We start from the raw sequence: 13,342 nt of genomic DNA, 5'->3' as shown, positions 1-13,342 counted from the left end.
CATAGAAGACCACTTTATGAGCAAAAAGTCTTATGTAGATAGAAAACCTTCTTCTCTATAGATAGAATACCCCTTTAGACCTCTTGGGAGGGTATTCTATTTATAGAAGGCCTCATGAGAGTGTCTTTTATATAGAGAACATCTGATAACAGTGACTTTTATTAATAGCAGGCTTCATAAGAGGGTCTTGTCTTTACAGAAGTCCTCATAAGAAGGTCAACTATTTATAGAAGACCTAATAAAAGGGTAGACTATTTACAGAAGTCCTAATGAGAGGGTCTTCTTCTTCTCTGTATAGATTAGTCCTCATAGGAAGATCTCCTATGTAGAGAAGTCTTCATATGCAGGTCTTCTATAAAGGGAGGTTTTCATAAGTACATAGGTCTTCTATAAAAAGAAGTCCTCATACGAAGGTCCTCTATTTGTAGAAACGCTCATAAGGGGGTTTCCTATTTTTAGAAATCTTAAATGAGTGTCTATTCATTGAATACCTCATAAGAGGGGTTTCTATGTATAGAAGACATCATAAGAAGGTCTTCTATGTATAGAAGACATCATAAGAAGGTCTTCTATGTATAGAAGACATCATAAGAGGGTCTTCTATGTATAGAAGACCTCATAAGAGGGTCTTCTATGTATAGAAGACCTCATAAGATGGTCTTCTATGTATAGAAGACCTCATAAGAAGTTCTTCTATGTATAGAAGACCTCATAAGAGGGTCTTCTATGTATAGAAGACCTAATAACAGGGTCTTCTATGTATAGAAGAACTCATAAAAGGGTCTTCTATGTATAGAAGACCTCATAAGAGGGTCTTCTATGTATAGAAGACCTCATAAGAGGGTCTTCTATGTATAGAAGACCTCATAAGAGGTTCTTCTATGTATAGAAGACCTCATAAGAGGGTCTTCTATGTATAGAAGACCTCATAAGAGGGTCTTCTATGTATAGAAGACCTCATAAGAGGGTCTTCTATGTATAGAAGACCTCATAAGAGGGTCTTCTATGTATAGAAGACCTCATAAGAGGGTCTTCTATGTATAGAAGACCTCATAAGAGGGTCTTCTATGTATAGAAGACCTCATAAGAGGGTCTTCTATGTATAGAAGACCTCATAAGAGGGTCTTCTATGTATAGAAGACCTCATAAGAGGGTCTTCTATGTATAGAAGACCTCATAAGAGGGTCTTCTATGTATCGAAGACCTCATAAGAGGGTCTTCTATGTATAGAAGACCTCATAAGAGGGTCTTCTATGTATAGAAGACCTCATAAGAGGGTCTTCTATGTATAGAAGACCTCATAAGAGGGTCTTCTGTGTATAGAAGACCTCATAAAAGGGTCTTCTATGTATAGAAGACCTCATAAAAGGGTCTTCTATGTATAGAAGACCTCATAAGAGGGTCTTCTATGTATAGAAGACCTCATAAGAGGTTCTTCTATGTATAGAAGACCTCATAAGAGGGTCTTCTATGTATAGAAGACCTCATAAGAGGGTCTTCTATGTATAGAAGACCTCATAAGAGGGTCTTCTATGTATAGAAGACCTCATAAGAGGGTCTTCTATGTATAGAAGACCTCATAAGAGGGTCTTCTATGTATAGAAGACCTCATAAGAGGGTCTTCTATGTATATAAGACCTCATAAGAGGGTCCTCTATGTATAGAAGACCTCATAAGAGGGTCTTCTATGTATAGAAGAGTTCATAAGAGGGTCTTCTATGTATAGAAGACCTCATAAGAGGGTCTTCTATGTATAGAAGACCTCATAAAAGGGTCTTCTATGTATAGAAGACCTCATAAGAGGGTCTTCTATGTATAGAAGACCTCATAAAAGGGTCTTCTATGTATAGAAGACCTCATAAGAGGGTCTTCTATGTATAGAAGACCTCATAAGAGGTTCTTCTATGTATAGAAGACCTCATAAGAGGGTCTTCTATGTATAGAAGACCTCATAAGAGGTTCTTCTATGTATAGAAGACCTCATAAGAGGGTCTTCTATGTATAGAAGACCTCATAAGAGGGTCTTCTATGTATAGAAGACCTCATAAGAGGGTCTTCTATGTATAGAAGACCTCATAAGAGGGTCTTCTATGTATAGAAGACCTCATAAGAGGGTCTTCTATGTATAGAAGACCTCATAAGAGGGTCTTCTATGTATATAAGACCTCATAAGAGGGTCCTCTATGTATAGAAGACCTCATAAGAGGGTCTTCTATGTATAGAAGAGTTCATAAGAGGGTCTTCTATGTATAGAAGACCTCATAAGAGGGTCTTCTATGTATAGAAGACCTCATAAAAGGGTCTTCTATGTATAGAAGACCTCATAAGAGGGTCTTCTATGTATAGAAGACCTCATAAAAGGGTCTTCTATGTATAGAAGACCTCATAAGAGGGTCTTCTATGTATAGAAGACCTCATAAAAGGGTCTTCTATGTATAGAAGACCTGATATGGGGGTCTTCTACACATAGAAGACCCTCTTATGAGTTCTGCTATGCACAGAAAACCCAACTCTGAGTTCTGCTAGGTATAAGATTTCACAAGACAAAAAAAGCTCATGCACAAAAAGCTTTCAAAGTTTTCATATATGTGGTTTTTATGAAAAAAGTTTGGAGTTAAAAAAAAGCTTTAAAACCACGCGACATGCCCAAAATGACATAATCTTTTGTTTTTCACCAATTTTATATCATACATAACTTTATTCCATATATCATATAAATTGAAAGTGGTTTGTGCCTGACCTGTTTTAATATTTAAATGGAGAAAAAGTTATTTTTGTTATTAATAGGTCAAAGGTCATTCATTCATACAACAGGAACTATTTTTTTGAGATTTTTTTCCTTTCATAGGATTTTCCAAAAAAATCATTTTTTTTTCAAAGTGGTTTGTTCGTGATCTTTTTTATTAATTAAATGGAATAAATGTTATTTTTGGCATTAATAGGCAAAAGTTCATTCATTCGCTCTGCAGGAAATCATTTTTGAGAAAAAAAGGGCAAAAAGTCATAACCCTATTCTACATATAGATGACCCATTTGGGAATCTTCTATAGACCTACTTGGGACAGATAAAAGACCCTTTTACTACTGGTCTCCTCATTTAAAGTCTCCCAACAAAAATTCCGGTTTTCCCCACTGTTCGATACAAAAAAATGTACTGCAATGCCCTGCAAAATATAAAAAATCCAATACAGACTGTTTTGTTAATTCCAGTCGACATATAAAAGTCATTGCTACTGTTACTGGAATATAGTAGCAACAACAAAGTTCAGACCAGACATAAAACAGTTTACTGCACTGAATCCAGCAATGCAGTCAAGCTGACAGGCAGGCAGTCAGTTCTACCATATGCGGACGACGACGATGATGATATACGAGTACAATACGAAATTCTGTCCAGTTATATTTTTGACAGACAAGTTCATGACATTAAAAACATTTGTACGTAATTTGTCCGCAGCAGTTTATTGCCGCCTGAACAATCGAACAATTAAAGAGGGTGGGAGAGACGAAGAGGAGCAAAAAACGAACAAGGAACAGTTGTTGTTGTTCCTGGTTACTGGCTACTGATGCAGTTCAGCATGGTACGTCTTTATCATATGTATTTGTTTGTGTTTATGTTTTGCTCGAGAGGCAAAGTGGAATGATGATAAAGAATCCGAATAAGAACAACAACAAGAACAGCAACTAGATGTACGAAACAAATATGCAAAGTGTTGTATTGTTGGGGGTGCACATTGAGGACGTAGTTCATTCTTAAAGAGTGAAGTGCTTTTGGGTAATTTCCCTTTCTTTAATTCCCAACATGACTTTGCTGATGATGTTGGTGCCAAGCAAGCACCCTTCACTGCCTAGCCTAGAATTTGCCACGAAAAAGAGCGGCCGTTACATTTGTTTGTATTTCCTTGTTGTTTATTTAGATTTCCAAAATATGTACATGTGAAAAAATATAATTGTTTGTTTCTACTTCAACAAACCCTTTCTTCGGTGACCCCACATAGTTCCAACCATCAAGAAGGGAATTTGTTCTTCATGTGACATTCCCACAACTTTCTTTGCTGTATTTTTTTCTTTCCCATTCTGAGCTGGAGGAATTCATGTTATGTTTGTACACATTAACAGCACATGCGCCATAAATGTCTTTATTTGTCTTCTTTCATTACGACTGGGAATGCTTTTTCTTTAATTCGTTTTGTTTTTCCTTTTTTTGTGCGGGGGACATTTGGTGTTATTTTTCGTTGGATGACCGTAAAGGCTTTGACAAAGGCTGAGTCCACTTGTTTTGTATTTCACTTCTTGTTTTCTTTATTTTTACTTACTAATTGCTTTTTGAAGTTTTAATTTAAACATTTTCCTGACAGTTGTTTGTTAGCTTCGTTCGCTCCCTTTGCTCTCACACAGCATTCAATTGCTGGAGTCTGTCCCCAAGACAAAAATATTTTATAATGGGCGACTGATTAATTGTGGCCATTAGTTTAACAATTAACAAATAATTTTTTCTTGTAGCTTCCATTGCTAACAGCATTTTGAGAGGCTTCTCATGAGAGGTCATATTTATAGAAGCAATAATATGTGAAGGGGAAGTCAATGTGAAGAAAAACATTTTATTTTATTTGTGAATGAAAGACCTCTTAAGGTCATGTTCTATGTATAGAAGACATCATAAGAGGATCTTCCATGTAGAGAAGACATCATAAGAGGTTCTTCTATGTAAAGAAGACCACATAAGAAATTCTTCTATCTATAAAAGGCCTCGTAAGAGATTCCATTATGTGTAGAAGACCTCATGCGAGGTTCTTCTGTGTATAGAAGACCTCATAAGAGGATTTCCTATGTATAGAAAGCATCATAAGAGGATCTTCTACTTATCAAAGCATTCATAAGAATGGAGAACCCAATTTATTGAAGACCTCATAAGACGGCCTTATGTTTATAGAGACATCAAAAGAGGATCTTCTTTTTTATAGAAGACTACATAAGAGGGTCTTCTATGTATAAGTGGAACAAAAGTCCGCATAAGAGGTTATTCTATATATACAAAACCTCATAAGAGCACCTCATATGTATAGGAAACCCCATAAAATGTCTTCTATGTACGGGTGACGTAGGGAATGAGAGATACCAAGGAACGGTCCTGACCGGCTTTAACATGGCGAAGTCCAGGATTTATCTTGGTCCCTCTCTCATCTAAAGTGGACACTGACCTCCCCGTGATGTCACCTGGGGAGCTGCCTTTAACAACCGTTAAAGGTAGTGAGCTAACATGTGCCGCGCGTTCGCCCATAAGAACGTTAAAAACTTGGGTTTGGGCGCCGGATTAGTAACCCTCCCCTAGAAAAAGCAGCCTACTATGAAAAAGCGAAAGAAAAGAAAAACAAATCCCTCTAATGTTGACGACCCCGCAAACGTTTTAAGGACCATGATTTGCGAATCTGCACCTGGAATGTTCGCACTCTTTATAGAGAAGGTGCAGTTTACGCATTGGTAGATGTACTTGAAAAGTACAAGGCCGACATTACTGCCATACAGGAAATACGATGGAATGGAACAGGCGTCACAACAACACCTAAAGGTGACGCACTGTATTATAGCTGCCATGCCATGAAGCATGAGTTTGGTTGCGGATTTGTAGTTGGTCGGAGGTTAAAACACCTGGTCTCCAGCTTCACACCCGCGAATGAAAGACTTGCTACAATTCGATAAAAGCAAAATTCTTCAACATCAGCTTTATTTGCGCTCATGCCCCCACTGAAGACAAGGACGAACAGACCAAAGATATATTTTATAAGCGCTTAGAAGAAACAATGACAGTTGTCCTGCCCATGACATTAAAATTATTCTAGGCGATTTTAATGCCAAACTTGGAAAGGAAAATATCTTTGGCCCAACAGTCGGAAAATTCAGTCTCCACAATGCAACATCTGACAATGGCATGAGGCTGATACATTTCGCATCGGCAAAAAAAAAACAACATCCAGATTTAAACATCTCGACATCCATAAGGGCGCCTGGCTGTCTCCAGATCAGAAAACAGGAAATCAAATTGATCATGTTGTAATAGATGGAAGACACTCATTTAGCGTGTTGGATGTGCGCACGTTCCGAGAGGCAAACATACACTCGGACCACAACCTAGTTGCAGCAAAGGTACGCACCCGGTTAAACGTAGCAAACAAAGTACGAACAGACACAACACGAAAGTTAGACATCGGTAAGCTGCAATCACAACAGCATATTCCACTCAACTAGCCCAATTGCTTAATCAAAGCACTCCTCATCCCGATAACATATCAGCGCAATGGCAAAGCATTGCCCACTCCATGCAAACCGCCGCAAAATCCATACTTGGATACCAAAGACCTCAACCAAGGAATCCATGGTATGATCAGGAGTGTCGTGCTGATACCGAAGAGAAAAATGCGGCATATAGGGCTACTTTACAATCCGTAGCTACGCGGAGCGCACGAGAACGGTATCGGGAGAAAAGAAGAGAGGAGAAACGTCTTTCCCGCAGGAAAACAGAGAGAGATGGGAAAGCAGGAGTGTGAAAAAATCGAGATGTACAGGAGCCAGAATGAAGTCCGAAATTTCTACCAAAGAGTGAAGCATCAAACTGATGGCTTTCGTACAGGCACCTCCTCCTGTAGAACCCATCAAGGTAATTTGGTAACTGATACAGATAGTGTGCTCAGGATATGGAAAAATCATTCTTCAGACCTGTTGGTATCCAGCGAAGACGAAGAAGATACCACCGATCCCAGAAGATGGTATTAAATGTATACCGCCCAGCCAAGATGAGGTAAAGACAGCAATAAGACGGCCGAAGAAAAGGCAGCAGGAGCCGATGGCTTACCAGCCGAGCTGTTCAAAACCTGAGGCGACACGCTGATAAGGTGTTTTCATCAGCTAGTTAGCACCATCTGGCAGGAAGAACGAGTACCCGACGATTGGAACCTGAGTATCCTGTGCCCCGTCCCTAAGAAAGAGGATAAGACTGTATGCTCTAACTATAGGGGCATAAGTCTACTCCCGATTGCCTACAAGATCGTGTCAGGGATATTGTGTGAACGACTAAAGCCTATGGTCAACGAGATAATTGGGCCATACCAATGCGGCTTTAGACCTGGCAAGTCCACCATTGACCAGATATTTACCCTGCGGCAAATCCTGGAGAAGACCCAGGAGATGCAGATCGACACCTACCATCTTTTTGTCGATTATAAAGCAGCCTTCGACAGCCCACTACGTTCAAAGGTATTCCAGACCATGTCTGAATTTGGTATCCCCGCAAAGCTCATCCGGCTTTGTAAGATGACTTTAACTGATACTAGGTCCTCAGTTAAACTTGGAAAGAACCTCTCCGAAGAATTTTGTACCAAAAGAGGTTTCAGACAAGGAGACAGCCTTTCGTGTGACCTATTCAACATTTTGCTGGAAAAGGTAATACGAGATGCAAATGTCAAAAGAAATGACACAATTTACACCAATAGCCACATGTTACTTGCCTATGCTGATGACATAGACATCATGGGACGATCAGTAAAGGAAGTAACTGATACCTTTAGGAAGGTCGAAGCAGAATCTGCGAAAGTGGGTCTGACGGTAAACGGCGAAAAGACCAAATTGATGGTGTCAACGCGCAAAGCGTCCATAGGGCTCGGACCAACTGTGGAAGTTGGTACCTACAATTTTGAGATAGTTAAAGACTTCGTCTACCTCGGCACTGCCATAAACACAACAAACAACATCAGTTGTGAAATAAGAAGAAGAATTGTATTGGCCAACAGATGCTACTATGGTCTAAGTAAGCAATTTAAAAACAAAGCCACATCTCGTCAAACAAAAATAACACTATACAAAACGCTGATACTACCCGTGCTAATGTATGTCTCCGAAGCCTGGGTACTTGCGCAAGCAGACATGGCAGTGCTTGGTGTGTTTGAGAGAAAAATTCTTCGAAAGATCTACGGACCAATCTGCGTTGACAGTGAATATCGACGTCGCATGAACCACGAGCTGTATCTGCTAATAACGACATCAATATAGTTAAACGTATTGAGATGCAACGATTGCGTTGGCTAGGCCATATCATAAGAATGAGCGATGATGAACTCGCTTAAAAGGCGTATAAATATGAGCCGCTTGACGGTGCTCGCAGAATTGACAGGCCAAAGAATATATGGCGCAAACAAGTGTATGAAGGGATGACAAGGCGCGGTATTCCAGAAAGCGAAGCAATAGACAGAGAGAAATGGAGATCTTTTCTTAGTTCGGTATTGGACCAAAGGTTCTGTAAAGGGCCAGCTAAGTAAGTAAATAAGTATGTACGGAAGACCACGTAAGAAATTCCTCTATATATATAACCTCATAAGTGATTCTTATATGTATAAAATAACTCATAAGAGGTTCTTCTATATATAGAAGGCCTCATAAGAGGTTATTCTTCATAAGAGGGCCTTCTCTTTATGGAGACCTCAAAAAATGATCTTCTTTTTCTAGAAGACCTCATATAAGAGTCTTCTATGTGTAGAATACCCACTTAAAATTTCTTCCATGTCGAGAAGACCTCATCAAAAGGTATTCTATGTAAAGAACACCTTCTTAAGAAGGTCCTCCTTTTATAGATGACATCAAAAGTGTTTCTTCTGTTGATGGAAGATCTGTGTCTTCTTTAAAGAAGACTTCATACGGAGGAGAAGAAGCTCTTCTATGTATAGAAGGCCTCATAAGAATGTTATATATACATATGAGACCTCATAGTTAGGTGTTTTCTATACAAGATTTAATAAAGAGGGCTTCCTGCAGTAGTTTTTTTTTATAAAGGAGCTATAGTGGGATTCTTTATAAACTTTAACTTGTAGTTCCTTTAACTCAATCCCCAACCTCTTCTAAAATAACAAATTTGTTTTCTTCACTTACCATTATGTCCTGTATTGGTGATGATAACCCAAAAATCAATTGTCTTCTCTGGGCCCAACTCCTCATAGTCCCACTTCTTTTTCACACGCACAGCACCATTTGTCTCAACCGTTACCCAGGGGTTTTCATCACGAATTTTAAATGTTTCCTTATCCGTCTCTTTTTCCAATTGGAAAACAGATTTTCCCTCAGTATCACCATCAGCCTCAGTAAATTCAATACGTTTCGTTGGACGGACAGCACGCGTGACACGACGCTTTTCACGATGATGTGAATGTTCATTGATGGCATCATGTTCCAAATGTTGCATTATAAAAGATACCGGTTCCGGTTGTAGGAATTCAATTAAAACCTTGGCAGGTTGTGAGCTAACCAAACTGGGATAACGTAAATCATGGGCTTCGACTTCGAGTAGCAACTCCGTGGACGGAGGTTGACCCACCAACATTATTTCACCAGTTTGAGGAACTATGATAACAGTATTGCTTGGCTGTTTTAGACGATAGGCTATTTTATCACCATCAGCATCCACAGCTTCAACTTTGCCGACAATGCTAAAACGTTTCCAGGTGGTGGAGTTGTTGGTATCCAATTCAGGATTCTTTTGCCCGGCAATGGCAAATTTGTAGTCATGGGCCTTGAATATGGGACGATTGTCATTTTCATCCAGGACAGTAACTTGGATCTTAGAAACTGTCTTATCAACATCTTCCAGGTCGGAGGCTTGTACCGACAAATCATAATGGGCAGTTTGTTCACGATCCAACGGGCGATTGGTTACCAACCAAACACCACTTTCATCATCTCCTGATATAACCAAAGAGGTTGATCTTTCATCACTCTGCTTGGCATTGCGACTTTGTAAGGCAAAGGCACCATCTTCGTTGCCACCAATAATGGAATAACGCACTTTCTTGGTTTCTGACTCCACATCACCATTGCTAAAGGCTTGCATTAGAGGCACACCACGCACCCTGGTGCCGGCTGGTTTATTTTCCTTTACCTCTCCCGAGGCATCCAACATGGAGCCGGGAAACCGTAACATATCATTTCGATGCATAACATACAACTGGATATTGTGGGTCTGGGTGGAGTTGGGTGTCTCTTCTACCACCACCAAATTCACTGGGCGATTGACTAGAGGTGATATGTCAGAGGTAGTCATAACCACACCATCATCCAGTACTGTAAAATACTTGGCGTATTCGTTGTCCAACATATGATATGAACCATGCTGATAGCTAAAATGCCCCGAGTGATGGTTGTTATTGTTGTCGGTGTAATTTGTGCTGCTTTCGATGGGTTTGGTTTTGAAACGTTTTATACTAAAGCCAGGATAGGTGTCATGTGGCAATACCAGGGACATGTCATTGCTGGTGGAGCTGGAAGCAATGTTGACGCTGGTGGCACCACCTGAACCGGCTAACATGCGTGCTGCATTGGCTGCTGACAAGCCATGTGATGATGGCTTGTGAGAATTCTCGGCGGCATGTTCATGGCTTGGGATTTGAGGCTGTGTTTGTAGTTGCTGATTCTGTTGTTGCTGCTGCTGCTGATGTGTTTCGGAGATCTCTTGAGTAAAAACGTTTGCAAATTGACTATTTAGTGTTAATAAAATAAATGCAAATGCCATAGTATAGCGACATAACGATGATGACGATGACAATGAAAACGATAACGACGCGGATAACGAAACGGGCGACGACGATGACGACCGACACGATAACCTTCTTTTGGTTGATATCGAAGACAAGGACGCGGGCGCGTTATTTTCATTACACCTCAGACTATTGTCTGCTGACATAATTTTTGGTGCGATTGTTGTTGTTGCTGATGTTCTACACTTGCTTACACTACTACAATTAAAGCTTTTAAGCTTTGAGCGCTTTTTGTGCGCTCGATTTTGTGCCATGTTGGTGGCACGCGTTGCTTGTGAAGACGTTTAGGTTTTTGGGGTTAATTTTTTGTCGTTTGTCTGTGAGAATGGCTCACCAATTGTCACTGCAAAAATTGGGAATTTTGTTGTTGTTGATAATAAATTAAGCGGTCTTTTTTTAGATTTGTTTGTTATGGTTTATTAGCACATGTTTGTTGTTGTTATTGTTTTAATTGTCATTGAGTTGCGGTTGAATCTGAAAAGAAATAGAATAAAAAACAGTTGAATTAATTACAAAATCTATGTTGCTAATAATTATTATTTCAATAATCACGGACGTGAAGAATATATTTCTCGAGACCTATAAGACCAACAGACGTAATTTTATATTTGTCTATTTCTATCTCTGACCAAATGATTGACAGGAGATTCATTGATATTCTCTTTAAAATTGTACTAAAATATTTATGAATTTTGTCAATTTCAGTACCTTAAAATCATAAAAAATACCTTCCAATACGATTTGGCCCGTGCTATAGTTCAAAATAATTTATGACCCCAAACATACAAGAACATTTATTATTAATAAACAAAAAAACATTTTGTGATATTGAAAAAAAAAATAATCCATACATATGTAAAAACAAAAAAGGCCTACTACTTCTTTATTATAATCAATATTGACTTCTTAAAAATTCGTTAGCTTATCCACAATGAATTGTTAAGATTTATGGATGAAATGATAAAAATCTCCTACTAATTGAAACAAATAACAAAAGCTGATCATTAAGCCTAGACAAAGAGAAAAAAGCGCGCACACAAACACACGGTTAATGGTGTATGACATGGCTTATATGAATTTGTTTTTTTTATCGGAGAATATAATCCCGCAAAACCGCATATTAGTTTGTGGTATGGCGTTTATAAGTTTGTGTGGTTGTTTGACTCTTTTGTAAACATATTCACTCGTTAGCGCATATTTAATTAAGATATGTAATTTGTTAATTGGTCAGCTACGGTTTTAGTTTGGAACAAATTTGTTAATTTTTTTTTGAGTTTTTTGTTTAGTTTAATTTTTCTGTGTTTGGCTAGGCGAAAACAAAAGGAATTTGTATGCAGATTAGTGGCGCCGATAGTCATGCAAATTTTTAGTCTTTGTCTGAGTTACATATGTGAGAAGAAAAAATATTAAATATTGCCAGGTGAATTTGGGTAAATAAAAAGTTGTGGACATATCGTATAAAATTTCTGAGTTCCTATGGTACCCGAATCAAGGATTTGGGTTAACAACCCGCTCTTATTAAAATACCACTCTAACTAATATTATTTTTGGGTACTCATGACTGGATATCACAACTTTTTTAAGTTTATAACAGTTACCTCATTTCATTCATAGTTCATAGATAAGACATTTTCTACATTAAAAAAACCTTATTCATCTCTGCTCCCCACGTGTGTCCGGTGTAACAAGTTTGTTTTAAACCTAAGTTTTATGGTTTAAATATCTTGTAAAAATACCAATCTTTTTGGAAGTTCTCTTTCCTTAATTAGATGAATGTATCCCTTATTTAGCCCCTTTTAACATGTAATAAATATATAATTAGCCGCATAGGCAAATTTCAAAACAAAATCATAAAGATTACGCCCACATTCTAGATCTAATGAACTACACACACATAATTTAAATCTCATTATATTATTATGAACTGAAAACAAGCATTTATTGGCTATAAATATTTCCAATAACAAAATTACGATTTTCAAATGTGACCGACTTCGTGTTCATTCTTGAAGACCATTGTTAAAAACTCGTAAAAAACGGTAACAATTTTAATGCCAAAAGGGACATTTTTTAAATAAACTTAATTTGGAAGGGAAAATGTAGACCTAAGGGGCTACAGTCTCTAACGATTTTATGACATTTTTTAAGTACTTTAAATTTTTTATATTTTCAGATTTGCATTAATTTAAAACCAACTGTGACGAAATTAGGCGGGGCGAAAATTATCACTAAAACCACATGGATCCTAGGGTGTTTAGACACTTTCTTTATTTTTAAATAACTTCAAAAAATATTTTGTTAAAAATCATAGATTTTTAAATAATTTAAAACAACATCTTGTTTTATAACCGTGGATTTTTAAATCATTTAAAAAATATATTTTGTTAAAAACCGCAGATTTTTAAATAATTTAAAAAATATATTTTGTTAAAACTCGTAGATTTGTAAATAATTTAAAGAAATAATAATCGTGAATTTTTAAATAATTTTTAAGAAAATATTTTTTTAAAGATTTTTCTTTTTTAAGAAAATATTTTTTTAGCAATCGTGGATTCTTAAATAATTTCAAAAAATATTTTGTTAAAAATTGTAGATGTTTAAATAATTTAAAAAACATATTTTTTATAATCGTTGATTATGATCGTGACGTAGGGTATGAAATATACCAAGGAACGGTCCTGACCGGCTTTAACATGGTTTTATCTTGGTCCCTCTTTCGTCTCAAGTGGACACTGACCTCCCCGTGGTGTCAGCTGGAGTAGCTGTCT

General features: G+C 37.7%; 1 protein-coding gene, 12 non-coding genes and 1 pseudogene across 26 annotated transcripts in view; 13 read left to right on the top strand and 1 right to left on the bottom strand.

The window, feature by feature from the left end:
• CadN (neural cadherin) overlaps window positions 1-13,342 on the bottom strand; it is a 792,724-nt gene that overhangs the window by 425,990 nt on the left and 353,392 nt on the right. For 13 of the 14 annotated variants that reach the window (XM_073971019.1, XM_073971033.1, XM_073971023.1 and 10 more), the window contains one exon: window positions 8,917-11,048. In XM_073971019.1, coding sequence (XP_073827120.1) covers window positions 8,917-10,828 — 1,912 coding nt within the window. In that variant the 5' untranslated portion in view covers window positions 10,829-11,048. Of the gene's footprint in view, window positions 1-8,916; window positions 11,049-11,126; window positions 11,146-13,342 lie in introns of those variants that run through there. The other variant, XM_073971022.1, reaches the window with a different exon arrangement.
• Window positions 624-743, top strand: LOC141396043 (small nucleolar RNA SNORA11). The gene has a single exon (XR_012411137.1). It is a non-coding gene; the product is annotated as a small nucleolar RNA SNORA11 (small nucleolar RNA).
• On the top strand, window positions 779-901 carry LOC141396027 (small nucleolar RNA SNORA11). The gene has a single exon (XR_012411122.1). It is a non-coding gene; the product is annotated as a small nucleolar RNA SNORA11 (small nucleolar RNA).
• On the top strand, window positions 934-1,056 carry LOC141396035 (small nucleolar RNA SNORA11). Its single transcript, XR_012411130.1, has one exon. It is a non-coding gene; the product is annotated as a small nucleolar RNA SNORA11 (small nucleolar RNA).
• Window positions 1,213-1,336, top strand: LOC141395527 (small nucleolar RNA SNORA11). The gene has a single exon (XR_012410659.1). It is a non-coding gene; the product is annotated as a small nucleolar RNA SNORA11 (small nucleolar RNA).
• Window positions 1,337-1,459, top strand: LOC141396021 (small nucleolar RNA SNORA11). Its single transcript, XR_012411117.1, has one exon. It is a non-coding gene; the product is annotated as a small nucleolar RNA SNORA11 (small nucleolar RNA).
• LOC141396036 (small nucleolar RNA SNORA11) lies at window positions 1,461-1,583 on the top strand. The gene has a single exon (XR_012411131.1). It is a non-coding gene; the product is annotated as a small nucleolar RNA SNORA11 (small nucleolar RNA).
• Window positions 1,585-1,707, top strand: LOC141396042 (small nucleolar RNA SNORA11). The gene has a single exon (XR_012411136.1). It is a non-coding gene; the product is annotated as a small nucleolar RNA SNORA11 (small nucleolar RNA).
• On the top strand, window positions 1,740-1,862 carry LOC141396030 (small nucleolar RNA SNORA11). The gene has a single exon (XR_012411125.1). It is a non-coding gene; the product is annotated as a small nucleolar RNA SNORA11 (small nucleolar RNA).
• On the top strand, window positions 1,864-1,986 carry LOC141396020 (small nucleolar RNA SNORA11). Its single transcript, XR_012411116.1, has one exon. It is a non-coding gene; the product is annotated as a small nucleolar RNA SNORA11 (small nucleolar RNA).
• On the top strand, window positions 1,988-2,110 carry LOC141396034 (small nucleolar RNA SNORA11). Its single transcript, XR_012411129.1, has one exon. It is a non-coding gene; the product is annotated as a small nucleolar RNA SNORA11 (small nucleolar RNA).
• Window positions 2,112-2,234, top strand: LOC141396041 (small nucleolar RNA SNORA11). Its single transcript, XR_012411135.1, has one exon. It is a non-coding gene; the product is annotated as a small nucleolar RNA SNORA11 (small nucleolar RNA).
• On the top strand, window positions 2,267-2,389 carry LOC141396029 (small nucleolar RNA SNORA11). Its single transcript, XR_012411124.1, has one exon. It is a non-coding gene; the product is annotated as a small nucleolar RNA SNORA11 (small nucleolar RNA).
• Window positions 2,391-2,468, top strand: LOC141395529 (small nucleolar RNA SNORA11; annotated as a pseudogene).

This window comes from Musca autumnalis, unplaced genomic scaffold, assembly GCF_047663935.1.
Source record: "Musca autumnalis isolate F117 unplaced genomic scaffold, ASM4766393v1 scaffold_2, whole genome shotgun sequence".
Classification (NCBI taxonomy): Eukaryota; Metazoa; Arthropoda; class Insecta; order Diptera; family Muscidae; genus Musca; species Musca autumnalis.
The sequence above is the reverse complement of the archived record's forward strand: the minus strand, read 5'-3'. Positions and strand labels throughout refer to the sequence as shown.